The 19,430-nt window shown below is 52.6% G+C and overlaps 1 protein-coding gene across 4 annotated transcripts in view; it reads right to left on the minus strand.

The window, feature by feature from the left end:
• Positions 1–19,430, minus strand: part of LRRK1 (leucine rich repeat kinase 1) — a 108,136-nt gene that overhangs the window by 26,265 nt on the left and 62,441 nt on the right. For all 4 annotated transcript variants that reach the window (XM_019726628.2, XM_074317188.1, XM_019726626.2 and 1 more), the window contains 14 exons: positions 17,859–18,085; positions 16,703–16,830; positions 16,447–16,610; positions 15,523–15,660; positions 13,355–13,467; positions 12,382–12,458; positions 7,301–7,430; positions 6,574–6,686; positions 5,952–6,166; positions 3,841–4,005; positions 3,167–3,339; positions 2,091–2,211; positions 1,694–1,853; positions 864–1,140 (listed from right to left, as the gene is read on the minus strand). In XM_019726628.2, the coding sequence (XP_019582187.2) occupies positions 864–1,140; positions 1,694–1,853; positions 2,091–2,211; positions 3,167–3,339; positions 3,841–4,005; positions 5,952–6,166; positions 6,574–6,686; positions 7,301–7,430; positions 12,382–12,458; positions 13,355–13,467; positions 15,523–15,660; positions 16,447–16,610; positions 16,703–16,830; positions 17,859–18,085 (2,201 nt within the window). The remainder of the gene's footprint in view (positions 1–863; positions 1,141–1,693; positions 1,854–2,090; positions 2,212–3,166; positions 3,340–3,840; positions 4,006–5,951; positions 6,167–6,573; positions 6,687–7,300; positions 7,431–12,381; positions 12,459–13,354; positions 13,468–15,522; positions 15,661–16,446; positions 16,611–16,702; positions 16,831–17,858; positions 18,086–19,430) is intronic.

Genomic DNA, 19,430 nt, shown 5'->3' on the forward strand with positions numbered 1-19,430 from the left:
GTGACACATAACTGTCAGATCTCGGCAATGTCATAACCTCACAGGCCACCTCACCTTTGGTCACCTTTTCAGGGACCACAGTCAAGGACACGCCTGGTGTGAAGGAGCGTATGGATTTTGAATTCCTCTCTGTGGTTTCTCTTTTTAGGAGAAGCCCGCGTGGAGCTGGAGCAGCAAGGACTGAGGGCCCCTCCCACCGTTACAGGCCACGTGGGAATCTGGGTGGGGCCCCAGGCAGAGGTAGCCCAGGGCTGACGCCCAGGAGGCCCAGTCTGTGCCAATGGAATGGCCATACAGGGTCCAAGCCAGCTCTCCAGGCATCTCCAATGGGCATGCCCCCAGAGCTCCAGGGTTTGGGGACAGGGTGGTGACATATTCTGTGGTAGGTGCATGGGAAAAGTCTACAGATTTGGGATCCTGGCCACTGGCCAATATGAGCATCCCACCAGGAAATGGCTGAAACTGCAACTAGGGCAAGGAGGCCCTGAGTACCAAGCTGGCTCAGGTTGCAGCATCACTAGGTCCCGGCCACGTGGCCCCCAGCCCCTCCCTTCCCTGCATGTTGAATTTGGGCAGTGTAATCAGCACGCATGGCCTTGTCACTTACTCCATGTTATTTACCAGGCAACCAAGGAATCAACCCTCTAAAATGCGAACCCCTCCAAGTTCCTTTTCATGCCATCCTTGTGGGTTTCCCTACACCTTTTCAATAACTAGATTCCTTTGGACCCCTGGAAAGAGACACCCATGGCACAGGAAGGAGCGGCCTGCCCAGGTGGGCAGGTCATCACCACGCCCCGTCCCTGGGACTCTTGTTGGAGCCACAGCAGCCCCAGCCTGGACTCCTTCCTCCCGGGACGCACCTGTCGTTGGCCACGGGCAGGGCGATCTCAAACTTGGCCAGGAACTGGAAGTACTGCTCTTCCGTCTGCTGCGTGAAGCCGGTCCCAACCAGCAGCATCCTGAGGTCCTCCGCCCGGATCACCCCGTTCTTGGCCACCGAGCGCGAGCCTTTGATATTGAAGATTCTGTGCAGACATTCCGACAGCCAGATGGGGTCCAGGAAGTAGAGGTTCCTCAGGCCGCGGCTGGTGTCCGGGAAGTGGAGCAGGGTTCCAGTTTCTATGAGGAAGCTGATGGCTGTCCAGGGAGGAGATGGGACAGAGTCGTGTCAGAACCAGGGCAAAAGGGACTCTGGGGTGATGCACTCCCCTGGGGTCCCGGGACACAAATCCTTCCTAGGAAGCAATCAACACTCCCTGCACACGGGTGCTTCAGACAGACGGGCTGCCCCACTATGTGTGGTGCTGCTCCACCAGCAGCACCTCCTGACCCCCACCAACGTGCTGATCTGACCGTCAGCTGGGGGGCTATGTCCATCCATGTCTGTTATTCACGGAGTCTGTCTTTGCAAATTCGCCTGCTCGTTAAAATTGATTGGTGACTGCAAAATCAATACCCGCCATGCATTTGCCGTCCTTTACAGATATATGCAGAGTGGTGACAAATTTGAGTCCCCCTTCTTGGGGGCCCTGTGCTTGTGCCTGCTGGTGCCCACCTGCACCCCTCTCCCCCATGTGCCCACCGGCCCCGCAGCCTACCCACCTGTCTCCCTTCCCTGGCACACCCAGCTGGGCCCCTCTGTCACCCACCTGTCCCTCTCCCATTCACCCCCTGCCCCCCAGATGCCCACCAGACTGCAGGTCCTCAAAGTCGGCAATGTCATTGTCGGGCGTCTGCTCCACCAGCCGCTCCAGCTGCCTGTCCGTCAGGTACTGCACGTCGTCATTCAGGCTGCGTCGCTGCTGCTCTGCTAGCACGGCCTCCTGGAGGCTCAGGTAGCTCCTGGGGACCTGGGGACAGGTGGGCGAGGCTGGGCCTTCAGGTCCTGCGGCGTGCCAGGCCAGCCCGCCGCTCCCCTGAGGCCTGAGGAGGTGGGATGTTTCCTCTCACTACCATCGTGCCCCTTCCCCAAGACTTCTCACATGGGGACACAGAGCTGATGACACAGCAGGGAGAGAGGGTCGTTCAGGTTCCCCGCAAATGGGATGCAGGCCCCCTGGCTTCAACTGCACCAGGGTGGTACCCACCAGCCTCCCAGCAAGGCGCTGGCAGCCGATGGTGCTGCCCACGTCCTTCATGCTGCACGTGACGTGGAAAATCAGTTGCCGCAGCCCCTCCTGGCCTTCCAGGCTCTTACAGGAAATCTCACTGCGGGTGAGAAAAGAACCACACACTCCCCTCTGACAAACGCCTAGCATCTGCTTTCCCGGTGTTTCATCCCAAACACTGGCAAGTCGAGAGAAGTCATGAAATACGGACACAGAGAAATGCACTTAGGCCTTTCCTGGTGCAAAGCACTGTGCTGGGAGCACCATGGTACGTCACTTTAGTCTGTCTTCCCAACATGCCCATTATACAGAGGAAGAAAGTGAGGCACGCAGGCACAAGGGGACCCCCAAGGACACAAGCTAGAAAAGAGCAGACTCTGGTTGCACCCACGTCTCTGACCCAGAGTGAGTGCTCCTATTGTCACAGACCCCAGTGCATCAGGAATTCAGCATTCTGAGCCAGGCGGGTGTGTCCCGGCTAACCCATGCACCAATGTCCGTGTCCGTGGGACTCCACCCAGAGTGAGGGAAGCCACCAGTGCAGCTGCAGCCACGTACACTTTATTCACATCAGAGAACGCTTACTTAACTCAGTTTCACCATCTGCAAAGTGGGCACCGAGGAGAGGAGATGGGAGAAGCCACAGCTCCTGCATGCTGGCTGCCCATGCACTGGCCCATTGTGACCCCCACCCAGCAGCACCCTCACCCATTCCAGCCCTTCCGGACCACCCAGACCCAATGAGGCCACAAGGGATCTGTTCCTGGTCAGTGATAAACAAACATAATGGGCCTGGCACGCTCCGCACTGGCCATGGGGGTGTAGGACCCAGGAGGGCCCACGACAGGGTGTCTCCAGGCCTGCCCTTCCTGTCCGCCAGCAGCTCCTCACCCTCTCCAGGGCCGTGGCTGCAGCCCTCCGCCCTGGAAGGGGCCCCAGAGGAGCCCTCCTCAGGCAGGCAGACCCCTAGCGTCCCCAGGGAGATGGACAAGTGAGGGGCCGGCGGCCACAGCCACGTGCGAGGTCAAGTGGGCAGGAAGCCCTGGGACACTCACTGTAAGTGTTTGAAAGTAATGTCCGGGAAGCCGGTGGCCCTGGACCCAGAGGGCGAACGGCAGAGCGCCAGCACGTAGGCTCTCAGCGTCGCGATTCTCTCCACGCGGAATTTGCTTTCAATCAAGTCCAGGTGTGTCCCGACCACCAGCACCACAGCGTTTGGGGCCTTAGCCTGTGACAGAGAAACCTGCCACTGAGAACTAGCTCCCTGCACTCGAACCAGGGACTGGAAACAGCTCCCCAGCCCCCCCCCCCACCTCCCCGCACACACATGGGTGCCCGTGGTCCTGAGCCTGTCACCCAGGGCTGCACCCCACACTCCTCAATCTGTCAGCCTCGTGGGTCTGTTATGCACAGGGGCCGGACTCCTGCCCCGGCCACGTGGGGAGTGGCTGCATCCAGGCCACATCACCTGCACACCTGAGAGGAGCCCTGACCCCATGGTGGGTCTAACAGTGAGGAACCTTTGAATTTAAGGCAGGAGAAAATTACAAGAGCACCACCAACCCCTTGGCCCAGGAGGGTTTAGGTGCTTCGCTGTGACCTACGATTCGTGGCCCTCTGTGATGCGTTCCCCTAACAATTCTTTTCCTCAGTAAAGGGGACGCTTCAGGGAGGTGACAGGCCCCCGCGATGCAGGGGACAGAGAACTGAGGGGCTGGCGGGTCCTGACCTCAATGTTCAGCAACCAGAACTGCAGGCTGGCCACGGCCTCCTCCCCCAGCGCCAGGTTCCAGACCACCACATACAGGGCTTTGTCCGTGAAGAAGCACTGGTTGACGGTGGCCATGCTGGCAGGGCCACCGATGTCCCAGACGTTGAATTCCACGGAATCAACCTACTTGAGCAACAAGGCAGTGACAGGAAGGCATTTTAGAAACCATGGTTTTCATCAGTCAATCGAGATAACCGAGCGCTTCGAACGCTGAACCCAGGGGCCTGAGAAAGGAGCGGCAGTGGAAAAGCTTTGCATGTCTCGCTATGTGTCTTGGGAATCAGTAATCCCAGTGAGGTGGGGAGAGGGGCCCAGGGCTGCAGGGGTGGACTTCTGGAGGTTTCTGTCCACTGCTGACGGAGCGGGGGCCCAGCCCTGGACGCTGTGGCCATCTGCGCCTGTGGAACATTGGAGGGCATTGTCCTGCCTCCGTCTGGGCTGCAGACGGTGAGGAGACATCCTGCCGGCACTGACGTCAGTGGTCTCACACCGAGGCTTAACCTCCATCTGAGCAAGGCCAAGGCCATGGGCCTCGGAACTCGTGTAGGTCAGAGGGCGGCGCCCACCAAGGATGCAGGAAAACTGCCCTGACCTGGGAATTAAACAAAAGCCTTGCTGTTGGGCTGCCGGGAACGGCTGTGTCAACGCTGCTTTCTCTATCGCTCTATGAGCTAAGAGTCTGGCTTTGGCGGCTAAAGCTGTGGTTTTCTGCAGCCGAGAACCGTTCCCACGACGCTGCGCCCTGGCCTCTGAGACGCGGCGGGCTGAATTGCTTTTGTATAAACATGAAAACGGACAGCTGGCCCACACTGGATGAAGGTCCTGCTGCATGGAGAGCTGGGGGCTCACTGTCTGAAAGATCAGGTGATTGTCTTTCAAGGAACAAAGGGGGACACTTTCATGATGACAGGAAGGAAGAGTGGGGCTGAAGCAGAGGAAACATGGAAACAGTAATTCACCCTCAGGCCTCAGACAACCATTCGGTAAAGAACAGCTGGAAGGAAGTGACATTGAATAGTTGCTTGAAAAAGCAGGAGGGGATTCAGAGCTCTGGTCATTTCAGATGACCGAGCCAGACTTTCCCCTGGCTGTGGGCTGGTCTTGACTCTTCTGGCCCTCACAGACAGGACTCCTTCTTTAGCGGACTCATTTCTGAGTCCGTGTGAAAATACACGTTCGGCTTAAATGCCTAATGCCTTGAGCTGGGTTTCCCTGACTTGGAAAGTGTTTTGTGTGAAAGACATTCCAGCCGGCTGTGCTGGGAGCTATGGGAAAATCAGGCAGCCTCTGGTTTCAAGGTTTCTCGGTTTTCCACAAACAGCCTCCTTGCACCCTGTGGCTCCCTGTAACCACAAATTTGGCCACAGGTAATGGAGGCATTATCCGCCTGTGTTCTCTGTGCTGGGAGACACAGCTCACGGCCCTGTGCTAGATTTCATCCCACTGTATTCCACAGGCTTTTTTCTCTGACTCAATTGCAAGACAACTTTCAGTTTCATTTGTCTTAAACTGAATGGGAAATAGGATGATAATAGGTGCATTGTGGGATTTGTTTTAAGGGCTTAAACACTAGACTTTTGCAGAACTTGGGGTGAAAGCAGGTGGGCGTCAGGGAGCACAGTGCATTCATACTCAGGGTGGCCTTCTCAGCCTCCCATTAGGGGCAGGGGCTGGTGTGTCTCAATGCCTACAGCTGTACTTCTCAGGCCCTGGGGCAGGTCCTACCCCAGACCATTGGATCTGCAATCTTGGGGCCCGGGGGGTACGGTGGGCTTGGCAACGATGTCTTTCAAAGCTCATCAAAGAAACCTAATGGACAACCAGGCTTACGAGCCACTGGCTTGGAGCGTCAATGCTCTAACAGAAACCTACAAGGTCACGTTAAGAAATTATTCACTGCCCTTGGGAGGAGCTGGTTTGAAACAGCACACAGTGGCCCCTGCAAATATCCTGGGCTCCAGACACAGGCTGAGGAAATCCTGGGCTCCCGAGAGAGGAGGGAGAAGGGACCCTGGGAAGCTCCCTCCCACCCACGGGGACGGGGACTCTGCACGCCGACCATCCTTGACCTTGGCTTTCGAGCCAGCTGGCCTCTGGAGCTCCCACTTGGTGGTGCTGATGGTGGCCTCGCCGTGCATCAACTGGGGGGCCCGGCCCGTCTGTAGGACCTCCAGGACGGAGGACTTGCCCTGGCGCGGGGGGCCCACGATGACCATCTTCATGAGCTTGCACTTCTCCGCTTTCCGCAGCTGAGCACGCAGGTAAGACAACATGGCTTTGGGGCCTATCACAGAGGGGAAGTAGATGTCACGGGGACACGCTCACGTCTCTCGGGAAACCAAATCCTACGTGGCAGGAACACTTCCTGTGCGTTCTAATGGGGGAACCTGAGAAGGCTACTGGGTCTGAAGGAGTGAAGATGGCATACCGATCACCCCAAAAGCTAAGTCTAAAAGTCAAGGACCTAAAGAGAGCATCCTTCCTTCCTACAGGGTCCTAGAGAGTTTTATCACACGGTCGGTTGCAACACAATAGGCCCCAGCAACTATGCTTTCTGGACAATTCCAGTGCACCGTCCCAGGTACAGGAGGGGGCTGGGCTCCGTGGGTCACTCCGCTGTTTCCACCCCAGGTCCTCTACAAACTAGATGTGAGTGGCTTTTCCCAGGGGGGGTTGCTGAAGAAGCCCTACCTTCTTTCCTGACCTCTGCGGGCACATTGACGATATTCAGGTCTTCAGTGTCCAACTGCCAGAGGTTGCCCAACTGCCCCAGCTCGGCAGGGAGCTCTCGGAGGCCTGGATTGCTGAGAGCACACACACACACACACACACACATATGCAGCCTCTGGGGCCTGCAGGGACCACCAACAGCCTGCACCCCAAGCCTGACACCTCGCCCCTCCCCTTTCTTCCCCAGCATTCCATTTCATTACTAATTTCAAAGCCTTTCTCCCTGGAAAGCCAGGGCTACAAATGGCACCTCTGTCTTATGCAAATCCCAGCAGCTTGGAACTGGGTCCCCTCCCCCACCTTTCCTATCTCTTTCGTGAACTACACTACCCTTAAAGATGATCGCCACTCTCAAAAAGGCAGCGTCACCTGGGGGAAAAATAAATATCTTATATGTGCATCCAGCTTTGCACACTGTCTGAATCCCACGGCGGTGGTGCCTGGCAGTAGCTGCTCAGTAAGAGAAAGGACGAATGGTCAAACAGGCCTTCTCATTATAACTGAGTGCAGTGACAAAGAGGCGTGCTTCCACCAGTCCCCGGCCAGCCCCTCCCGCACCTCTTGGACTAAGCCCAGTTTTGCAAATCTCACGGCTGCTTCTCTGTACTTAGGTGGCTCCCTGCTTCCCGGAAGGCTTCTGTGTCCCTGGAGCCACAGGACATGGGTGCTGCCCCAGTTGTGCACTTACTTCCCCAAGTAGAGTTCTGATAAGCTCTTCAGCTGGCAAACCGAGGGGGGCACTGCGTCCAGATGATTGTCGTTGAGACACAGGACTTCTAACGACTCACTTAGGAAGGCCGGCAATTCCAGCACACACGCTGCAAAGAAATGGCAGAGCAGACGCATGCTGGAAAACATTTCTGGACCATCACAGTGAGGAGGGCAAGTGGGTATATAGATTGGAGCAACCTCAGAAGTAAGATGCTCGTCTTGTTGAGCTAGGGATTCTAATTCTAATGAGGGTCCTCCAGGCATCCTGGCACGTGGGGACAGATGTGAGAACAAGGACGCTCGGTGGCACACTGTCTGTAGTAGCCAAACTAGAACGTGGCCCAGCCGTCCACCCACGGGGGTAATGGGATAATATGCCCCTATGACAAAGAATGGGGCGGGTCTGTATGTCTGGGTGTGAAGGGACGCCCAGGAGCTATGGCTGGACTGAAAAAACAAGGTGTGGAATGAAGGTATTTAGAAGGCTTAGTTTCTGTACCTCAAAACATGTTAAGACACGTGAGCAAACACACCTCCCATGCGTGTATTTGAGTGTCATATGCATGTGCACACACAGCACACACGTATGCTGTATATCTGCATGTAGGCACACCACACATGCATGTGTGCTATATGTTGTTACAGGCATGTGTACACATACCACACACATGTATATATGTTATGTGATGTTACAGGCATGTGTACACCTACCACACACGTATATATGTTATGCAATAGTACAGGCATGTGCACACACAGCACACACATGTATCTATGGTATGTGATGTTACAGGCATGTGCACACATACCACACACATGTACATATGTTATGCAATGTTACAGGCATGTGTACACATACCACACACATGAATGTATACGTTACACACGTATGTTAGACACAAACATAATTGTTACCAGAGATACATGAAATTCCATAGTTGTCCTGGGGAAGGAAATTATTAGGAGACTGAATATTCCATGCCCTTTGGTCCTGTTCAAAACAATTTTTTTTTTACCATGTATAGGTATTACTTCTTCAATTACAAAAACCTAGTTAACTAAAAACATAATTTGAGCTCAGTTTTTATGCTCGCTAAGATGGCATTCACTGAAAAGCAAGCCAACTCTCTAGCATTTAAGTGAGTTCATTAATTAGGCTAATGATGAGATTACCATTGAAATCACGTCAAATCTGTTTCCAGGGGCACCCAGTGTGTGAGTTCAGGAAGAAATACACACTGATGAGAATCAAAGGTTTGGGTTTCAGCAGAATCTCTAACATGCCTCGTCCTCCCTCCTAAGGCGGGGGAGGGCGCCAGGACAGTGCCCCCGAGGGTCCCTTTCAGCTTGGAGAAAGAATTCATGATAAAACTGCCTCACAGCCCTCTCGCCTGGTTCTTTGCCAGACAAGCGAGATAGAGAAGCCAGAATCCTTTGTTGGGGCTGGAACGATGCTTCCCTTCGCTCTGGCTTTTCTCCACCCATGGATCTGCCGTATCAATGCTACTGGGGCAACCTGGCATCAGAGAATGTCCTGGGAGAGGCGATAACGGAATACCAAAATCGGTGCCTGGAAAACCTGCCTAGTTAGCCGCAGTGTTGAATGGGACTCAATGCAGGGGCCCCTGTGGATATAATGGTGCAACAGGCTCGTAAAGATGGCTTTGTATGAGATCTTGTCTCTTAGGAAAATGTTCAAAAAGGCTCCTTTTTTTTTTCTTTCTTTTTTTCAATGAAAAAGAAAGATCGACTTGGGCCTGCCCTCATTCACATCAGTGGGTGCACTTTCAGCCCAGAGAACCCACTCCGAATACCTGGCCTGGGGCTTTCCAATTCTAAAGTTTAATCTTGGCATGCTTTTTTTTTTAAGCCTCTTTAAGTAAACGGACAGATGGAACAAGGAACAACTACGATGGACAGAGGCAGCACCTGTCCCTTCGTTCCCAGAGTGTGGGAACTGTGAAAAAGGTTGGGAGAGCCCAGCTTGAGTCATCTATGCACTGAAAGCATTTATTCATAAGTTATTTATGACCCTGCTGGTCTGAATTTTACCGTAAAAAACAGCCGTTCAAATTATTTTTGGACGAGGCCACTGTACAAATATGACTCCTTGAACGTACATACATTTACTTTCCATCTGTAAACAAGTTATCTTTTATAGACAATTCCTTACCCAAGGGTCACCAGCCCTGAGAGAATAACCCTACTGAGAAAAGGGGTTTGCTAGGCACCTCCTGCTTTTCACCCAGGTGTGGCCTCCACTTTCTAGACGAAAATAAAAAACTCAAGAGGACTTTGTCAGGAGCCAACTCCACCACGCACCTCTGCCAGAAGCACTTCCAAGGGGTGTGGCCTCCTCACCTAGCTCCCTATACAGGTCTGCTGCTGGCCACCGGCAGTCACTTTCCAGCAGGCAGATAGGTGTCCCCAGGGTACCTTTCACCATGTGCCTTCGGCCTTGCACTCTGGTGGCTTCACAAGGGAGTGGCTGGTCCCGAGTGTTGTGCCCATCTCCTCGCTCACTTCTGCACGGTCTGCATTTTTAAACTGGAGACGCCCTTCTAATGAGAGACTGAACCCACAACGATGGAAGCCGGACTGAGACCTATACCAGCAGCGCTTTTCCTGCCCATCGTCCGTTTTCGCATTCATGAGAACAAAGTGTTTCTCTTTCCTTCCAAGTGAAATCCCTACATCTGGACTCAATCTCCAAAGTCCTCAGGCCCTTCGTTTATTATTTTTGTTATTACTTTAAAAAATGTTTATTAAACGTATTGGGGTGACATTGGCTAGTAAAATTATACAGGTTTCAGGTGTACAATTCTGTAATCCATCATCTGTATCTCACATTGTGTGTTCACCACACCCAGAGTCAGTTCTCCTTCCATCACCATATATTTGATCCCCTTTACCCTCATCTACCACTCCCTCGCCCCTTACCCTCGAAACTGTTGTCCGTGTCTATGAGTTTTATTTCTTTGTTTATCTTGTTCATTGGAAGCCCTTCATTTTAAAAAGGATCACTTATCACATTCCTAATTGTTGGTGTTGTTCACGATCTTTTCATTTGTGTCTGGGACATCTGGATTTCCCTTTCTACAAACTGTCTATATCCATTGCCCATTTTTTTTTTGCCTGTCAGCTTGTTGTTGTTATTTTTTAAATCAATCTGTAAGCAGTTTTTATATATAGGGACTTAAGCCAATTTATGTTGCAACTATTTTTTCTCAGTCTGTTTTTACAAAGCCCAAGATTTTTGGTCTTGATTTCTGGATTTCCCACCTCGCTTTTAAAGGTCTTCCCCAACCGCCAATTATACATATAGTCTCTTAAATCTTATTGTTTTCTTTTGCTTTTATACTTGAATCTGAAATCCACGTGGACTTTATTTATTTATTTATTTATTTATTTATTTATTTATTTTTGGGATCTAGTGTTGTGATTTCTCCCTACCATCTGGGCAAGCGGTTATACCAACCAACATGATTTATCGAAGCGATAAAACATTCTTTTCCCATGAAATTGAAATGCTACCGTTGTCATATAGTACATTCCCATATTGACTTAGGTCTATTTTTGGGCACTTACCTGTTTCACTGATGATGTTACATTGTCAGTCATACGTCCACACACTCATACACGACTATCTATGCGTATCACAGGGGCACATACACGCACACCGTTTCATCCAAAGGTACAGCAGGTGGACAGCCTGTTCGTTCACCTCCTACAAATGTGTCTCGGCCTCTGTGGTGTTTCTTACCCCCACCTAACACCATCTGTACTTAAACAACACTTGCCGACATAGCTCTATGAAGCCAGACAAGGAAGTTATATTACATTGAAAATCACCTAAATATCGGTGCCTGTTCTGCGGGACGTCATCCTGAGGGATATTTCTATGCGCGTTACTGGCTTTACAAGTCTTAGCTTTGCTCAGGCTCAAAAGCAGGGCTGGTTGTTTCATGCGAGGGACAGGTCCCCACTGTACCCCACAGAAGATAATTAAGAAGAAGAGCCCGTTTTCTTAGGAAGATTCTCTGCTATGGGCCAGTGCAAACATTCTAGGGAAAGTTCTGTTTCTGGTGAGTTTGTCGGGGGAGTTCCAAGCCCCTCTGGAATGCGGCCTAGCCAGGACGGCCTGTGGGACGGAGGGTGGCTGTGTCCCCACATGGACTTCACAAGGTCCTGTAGTGTAGTAGTGTGGCTGTGAGGACTTCACAATGCTGCTCTCTGGCCTGGCACTGGGGTCCCACAGTGCTGAGCCGAAACCTGGCTCTCCCACCCAGCAGCCACGTGACCACATCAGTCAACGCCCATGCTCCAGACTAAACTGTGTCCCCTCAAATCCATATTTGAAGCCCTGACCACAATGTGATGGCATTAGGAGGTGGGGCCTGTGGGGGTTAAATGAGGTCATTAGTTAGATGAGGTCGTGAGGGTGGGGCCCCATGGTGGGATTAGCGTCCTTAGAAAAAGGGACACAAGAGAGCGTGTGTGAATGTGCTCACACTCTCTCTTTGTCAGGTGAGCACACAGCAAGAAGGCAGCCGTCCCCAAGCCAGAGAGAAGGTTCTCAGCAGAACCGACCATGCTGGCCCCCTGATGTCGGACTTCCAGCTGGGAGAAATACATTTGTGTTGTTTTTAAGCCACTCAGTCTGTGGTGCTTTGTTATGGAAGCCCGCGCTGACTGAGACACTCTGGGAGTTTCAGTTTCCTCATCTGCAAAACGGGAAACCACAATCCATACCTCATGTTGTGAGGCCACGCACACACAGGGCAGTGTCCCCACACACAGGGCACTGTCCCCAGACACAGGGCATCCACACACAGAGCCCCCAGTCTCATCAGACTGCAAACAGGGGTTTCAGGATACTTGCAAGCCACACGTGTCACACAGGCAAAAGACACAGTTCATGGCCAGGATTTTCAGTCAAACATGGGCCTCTCTGGCACTCCCACAGTTCTGGGGGAAAGCCCTTAGAGAAGGGCGATTCCTGCCTGTGGTGGAGCGGGGAAACAGCCGGCCCAGCAGCACCTCCCAGCCCCCACACACCTGTCTCTGTCCCTGAGCGCTGGCGGCCTCTGGTGGTGAAAAAGGAAATACGCTTGGTTTTAAGTCCGTCTTCGTTTCTGCAGGGAGAGAAAGTCACAATTGGAGGAAAGCAAGACAAAGACCTCACTATTTGGGCTGTGACTGTATAATGCCGAAGCAGGCACAGAGGAGGGGAGCACAGGCACATGAGGTCATGAGCACCGTGCTGGGTCCCCTGCAGCTGACATGTAAGCGTCGGCTGCCATTGCCTGCTAATGGTACCGCCATGCTCGGAAGTCTCTGGGGGGGAAAATGTCCAGAGAAAAAGATCTAAGGCTTGATGGTTTCCCTAAGGCAGGTGTGAGCGTTTCTGTACCTGGCAGGAATGCCCATTCTAGTGGCTGTTACCTTCTAGGCTGCTCCTTGGGGATCTCTCTGGGGTGTCAGTTCTGCTGACATGGAGTGGCCTTCAAGTGAGCCCGGGAGGCTGGTCTCCAGGGCCCCGATGGCCAGCTGGGCTCATGCCCAGATTTTTACCTTTTATGAAAAGACCTTGGGGAGGGGGTACTTTTTAAAAGTTAGAAATGGGAGGAAAGTGCTACAGGCTGAAGGAAGTCTCTCCTCCAAATTCGTATGTTGACTCCCAGGACCTCAGAATGTGACTGTATCTGGAGATGGGTCTTTATAGAGGTGCTTAAGTTAACACGAGGTCACTAGGTGGCCCCTAATCCAACCTGACTGGTGTCCTTATAAGACGAGGCAACTAGGACAGACACACACACAGAGATGACCATGGGACGACACTGAGACCATGCACATGACAAAGCTCTTGGCCTTCCAGCCTCCAGAACTGGGAGGAGAGAAACGTCTGTTGTTTAAGCTGCCGGCCTCTCACACGTGGTCACGGCCACCCCAACAAGCAACGAGAAACACACCCCAAGGGCCTGCTCAACTGCGTCACCCACACACCCAGGACCTGCCAGGTTTCGCTTACTTGCCAAATTGGTTTCGGGAGAGATCCAGGGTTTTGAGTTGTCGACAGGTCCACTTCTCTTGAGGTGGCAGTGCCACCAGCTGGTTTCCCTGTAACCTCAAGAACGTGAGGGCCTGGGACAGAGAGAGGGAGAGAAAGGCAAAGATGGCGTGACCAGTCCAGACACTCAGAACTGCCAGAGGTGAGGAGGCATGGAAGAGAAGGCCGCTCCTCTGACCAAGTGCAGCCAGGCGACTAGATCCGATTCGCTTTCACCAAGATTTCAGTCGTGGGGACTCAAGAGTCTCTTCAAACTCACAAAACAATGCCAAGCAGACGCGACACTTCTGGAAGGTCCCTCCCTCCAGATCAATGGGAGGCAATTATTCCAGAATGAAAGTAGCCCACATACTTCTTAGGGCTGAGGCTTCGTAAGTGACGATTGTTCATGGGCCTGCCCTGGGAACAGTGGCCAACTCGGAAGTTCCTGGAGGCCATAGCGTCACCATGGAAGGGGACATCGTGGGAGGTCTCCTTGGACCGGCCCAGATGACATCCCGGAAAGGGGCAGGGTGGCAGCAATGACATCGAGTGTGACCCGCCCCCACTGTACACTCTTTGCTGGCCGGGCACCCAGGGCCACCTGTGTGGCTGTGGTGCCCTCACTGGCTGCCTGGCCCGGATGTCCACCTACCACACACAGGCAACTGTCACTGAGGGGGAGAGGCTTTACCCTTGGACTTGTAATGCATTTCACTTTCATGAGAGTGCGGGGGCAGAGGGTGGCCCTTCCACGAGCCATCGTGAGGGATGCTGACTATCCTGTCCACAAAGGGGGCTCAGGAGGGCACCCTACCTTAAAGTTCTTACCCCACACACTCTGTCCTCTCCTTTGTGTAAGGGGGTCCACACCACTCCCCACCGTCAGAACCAGGGTGGCCACCTACAGCCAGCCTGCCCACGGAATGTCTGCTAGAGGCCAGTGTGGGGTCATGCAGGCCCCCCCCCCCCCAGCAGGCCCTCATCTGGAGGAGGGACACGGGTTCCTACAGGGCCGACTGGTGAGTCCCAGACAAGGTTCCCTCCCTCCTGATTTGCTGCTTCTGGCTGCGTTGGGAACCAGAAAACCAAGTCAGCTATTAATAGTTGTTGGCATGAGGTAAGAGGAAACAGACCCAGAACAGGGGCCCGGCCAGAGGCTCTCCCCCAGGGACAGAGGGCAGGTGGTGGATGTGAACTGATGCCCAGGGTGTCTCTGCAGGTACTGGTGACGTGTGTCCTCACCCACCAGCCTTCCCCTAGCAGTGGACGCACCCCAGGCCCTTTCTTTGGCCACATTTGCCCAGGAGCCTGTGACGTGATGAGCCCCATCCCTGAGAACGTGCATGCTGCAGGGGCCTTTGCTGCTTTTTAGGGATCCCTGAACATGGGGGAAGCCGCACGGGTCTTGGAGGAGAGCCTGTAGGGGCCCAGGTGGCTGGCATGGCAGGACGGGGGCCGAGGCCTGAGCACGCTGCCTGGCTGCCTCCATGCCTTCAGCAAACCCTTACCAGGCCCATCCTTGGGTGCCAAGGCCATGCGATGCTTACGATCCATGCTCTGCCTTTAGGGGTTCTCATTCAAGTGTGGGGGGTAGGGGACAGCGCAAGAGGGTCCTGCAACAACCTAAAGTGGAAAAGCAGCCCCGTGCTGATGGTAGGGAGGGGCCGGGGACACTCGGGGCTCTGGGAAAAGGCACTTTTCTGAATTCATGTCCAAAGGAGCTTCCAACCTGCAGGAATTCCAACGCTGCCACCTCCGGGGATGGAGGCAGGGACAAAAAGGCCCTGAACTGCAGAGTTCCCTTGGCTTTGGGCGTCGTACCCCAGCAGACCTCAGAGTCACCCGCGAAGGGACAGAGCTGGAGAAGCTCAGACCGAGGGCTTTCTGGGCTGTCCTTCCATGGTCAACATTAAAGAAAGGCCTGAGGATAAAAATCCATAATCCCACTCCCCTCGCATAGCTGTTTTCATTTTGCACATGTCCTCCCAATCTTTGCTCATAACCACACACATTGTTTTTTTCTTTTTTCTTTTTTGTCTCAAGAAGCTCAGGAGAAGCACACAGCTGTCACTGCAATATGGAGTTATTATTTTTTTTTCTCACACACACAAATTGCAAATGAAAAATAAAGGCGTCATCAGACTCACGTCAAGCTGGAAAAGTCCCAGGGGCACTTCTCTGAGCGCGTTTTCTGAGAAATCCACATCTTTCAGGTGGTTTTTCCAAAAGACAGACATTTTGTCCGGTAGAGATTCCAGAGCGTTTCTGGATGCTTTACAACATTTCTAGGAGTGTGACAACAAAGGAAATGAGATCTTAACTAGCTGCTTAAATGCGGTGGTGCGTATGCGAAAGACTGTTTTCAAATTTGGTTGAAAAATAAGACTGTTACACTATGGCTCTGTAATAAATCCAATTCAGTTAAAAGGCTACAAACTGTGGGTGTCCCGTTTTCCCGACCATGTTCTAAGGAAAGGATGGGAATGGCTTCCTGGGGGACACAAGGTGACTCACAGCCCTTTCCCTTCATTCCGGAACATCTGGCCTATTGTCCTTGGAGACACTGGGACAATTCAGGGCTGTGCTCTAGAGAGGGTCCCACACATATGTTTAAACTGCAAATGTTAGCGGTGGTGATGGAGAATTCCTGGTTTAAAACCAACAGCAATAAAACACACATATTCTGTATGCTGTTCCATCTGCTTTAACAAGCAAACTTCCCAAGAAACAAGAACCCCATGTAATTGGCAGTGTGATGGAAGCAGATTATTTCTTCTTCTTTATTCTTGTTTTATAGCTGCTCTAAAGGAACCACCCCCATCCCCCTTTTGGGCAGAAGTCATCCTGTGCCACATAAGCAAGCTGTAACTGTGGAAAGTTCTGTGGGTGTTACGGCACGAATCTCAAGCCCCACGCCAGGTGGGCTGGCTTTCAAGTGAGTTACCTGCCAGAGACCCTCAGCTGCTGGATGCTAAGTGACATTGCTGGTCTGTAACACAAGTGTGGCCACCAACGGGAGGAAGTGAGCCAATGCTCCCAGAATGCTCTGTGATCTCCCGTGTGATACTAACCAAAGGACAGGCCCAGGCGTCTGGAAACACCTTCAGATTATTTCTGGAGACATTCAGACAATTGAGTGACTTGAAAGAATGAAGAAAAATTGCAGGGAGTTCTGTCAATTTGTTGTCAGAAATATCGAGTTCCTGTAACTTCCGCAAACCAATCCAGTTAGTGGCTGGGGGGGGGAGAAAAGTACAAATTGGTAAAAAATATCCCTGTCAAGAAGAAAATGACAAATCAAGTCAGGCTATGGATGGTGGAACATACCGCTTTCTTCTTCAAACAATTTTTCTAAGTAATTTTTTGAAGCTGTCAGTTTTTGAAGTTTTGACAGGTGCAAGAACCCTGGCGGGAGATGGGACAACTTGTTGCTGGAAATGTCAATTTCCAGGAGCCTGTGGTTGGGGAAGAAGGAAGTCAAGGGTCAGAAGAGGTAAAGCACCATCGTTACCTATTTCTGTAAACATGGAAGTATATATTTTTTCCTTTTCTCCTTGCACAAGGCTACAGAGTGTGCATGAGAAATGCAGCAATATGACTTTTACCCTTTGCATTAACTGTTACTTTCGTGGGCCTGGTTACTACCCAACAGGGATGGGATGAAAGCTTTTTTCATAGATATGATAGCAACATGAGTGGCTGCCCGAACGGCTGCTGGAAGACCACAAAGGAGAGCCGTCATCCTTTGCACCCTTCAGTCTGGCCCTGGTTAAGACCCCCTCTCTGATGATACTGTTCTTTAGATTTTTCTGTGCAGGCTTCTTTCCCCCTTGTTACTGATGTCCCTAAGTTCCTTTTAACATTCTTCTCTCTCCCCTTAGAGCCATAGCTTTTGAAAACAGCTCAGGTCCTTCAGGGAATGAGGCCCTACAGGGATGTATCATCATACATCACTACAGGTAATGTCCTTCCCTTTCCCATGCAGCCTCGGGCCTCTTCCCAAGGCCTCCCAAAAAAGGGGACAGGAGCTGCCTGCCCACACCTGCTCCCTGCTGCCAGAGTCCTGCGGGCCTGAATCTTTCTCTGAGGCCTTTCCCACTTTCCCTGGGAGGTGGAATGAAAGCTGGTACCTCTGGGCCTTATATTTCTACCAGCCCCTCCCTCTGATTCCTGTGTGCAGGACCAAGGCAGGGCATCGTGGGCAGACAGGTCCCCAAGGCCACCAGTGAGCAGTGTAAACCACAGTCAGACAAACCACCCCTCTAGACCTCTCTGCATTCATCCGGATGGAAGGTGGGGACCTTGTTCCTGAGAGAAAACTTGCATTAAGGCAGGCAGAATTTCCTTCTCTCATTTTAGCTGAAAATGTTTTCAAAACCACAGGTTACGATCAGGGAGCATGTGCAGGCCTGGGTGGTGGGGGCATCGAGGGCCCCGTTCACACCACAGGGACCTGCGGGGGGGTGGGGGGCTGGCAGCCCACCTGGAACAGATGATTTCATCTGACGACTGCACGCCTGGCAGTTCCCCCAGGTGGTTCTCCGACAGGTTCAGCTTCCGGAGGTTGATGAGCCCCCAGGGGATGACAGAAGGGAGGGAGGACAGGCAGTTGGCGGAAAGGTCCAGCTCCGTGATCTGGCAGGAGATGTCTATGAGCCAGTCGAGGTCCACCCAGGGCAATCTGAGGTGGGACCATTTCACACGGAGAGCCTGGGGGTGGAGAAAGACGGAGTGCATTGTGGGTGGTGAGTGCAGGACCAGCGTGGGCTGGAGCTAAAGCAGTGGTTCTTCAAGTGTGAGCCAGCTGGTGTCTGAGGTTTCTCGGGGCGGCACTTAGCAGGTAAGTACCTATTCCCACCAGGAAGGTGATCTCTGCATTGCTCCAGCTACACACTCTCCAGCCTCTAGAGGGCGCACGTGGGTGTAGTGTGGCCTCTTACAGGGCAGAGCACAGAGTGGCAGCAAGAATGGCCTCTGCTCTGCCCAGAGGAGGCCTGGCAAGCTTGGAGAAGACTCCCCAGACTGAGAAGAAGGGCCAAATCTGCCTCTTCTGGCCTCCCTTCAAGGGTCTCTTCCCTGTGATTAGAGCTCCTGCCCCCTGCAGCTGTCTGGGTGCTTTGTGAACAGGCTGCTTTCAGAGAGAGAGAGAGAGAGAGAGAGAGAGAGAGAGAGAGAGAGAGAGAGAGAGAGAGAGAGAATATGCAAACAGATAGTGGCCAGAGCATATATAAAAATGGGACTCTGACCCCCAACTTGCAGCCGCCTGCCCAGGAAACCAACCCCCTTATCTATGTCAAGCAGCCCAGGAGGCCAGCTGAGCCATCTGCTACCTCTAGTAACAATCCAGGAAGCTAACAATAACTTTTGTAACAATTGGCCCGAGGTGGCCAGGGCTTGGTGAGTAACGGACAGCTTCCCTAGTCTTTGTCCCCACTTCTGAGTTATATCAACCAGAGAAAGAGAAACAGGTTCCGGTCACCAATCGCGCAGGACGCCCTCTCTGGTTACCCGCCTCAGGCTTTCCCATCAACAGCCCCCAGCCAGCCCCCGAACCTTCCTTTTTCCCACTCCAAAGCTTGCCCACTCCTCTGCCTGTCGTTGAGTCTCTGCCAAAGCACAAGTGACAGTGGCTGCCTCCCTTGCTCTGAAAGAATTGCCTGTGCTTTTCTCATCTGGCAGGCCTTTGCCTATTTTCACATGAAAGAGTCAGAAAGGCCAGCGGTTTGATGGTGTGTGGTGGTAAAAGAGACCAGGTGAATGTACATGAGTAACGGTTCTTCTCTTTCTTCTGGATTATCAAAGAATATGGGGCTCCATTAGGTTTCTGGGGGGAGGAAATCGGCTTTTTGGCCTGTTTCTCCCAAGCAACTGGAAATCCGCATTCCCTATCTGGCCGCTAGGTGGCGATGTGTGTCTTGTCTTTATCTCCCTAGTTAGGCCGCCAGAATTGGAAAGGCTGGGTCTGTCTCTTCCACCCTCTCAAAGTTCTGGTCTTTGAACCAAGGGATAAAGGACTCTGTCTCGCTGTCTGTCTCTCCATTCGCCTGCATGAAGA

Source organism: Rhinolophus sinicus, linkage group LG13, assembly GCF_036562045.2.
Source record: "Rhinolophus sinicus isolate RSC01 linkage group LG13, ASM3656204v1, whole genome shotgun sequence".
NCBI classification, from domain to species: Eukaryota; Metazoa; Chordata; class Mammalia; order Chiroptera; family Rhinolophidae; genus Rhinolophus; species Rhinolophus sinicus.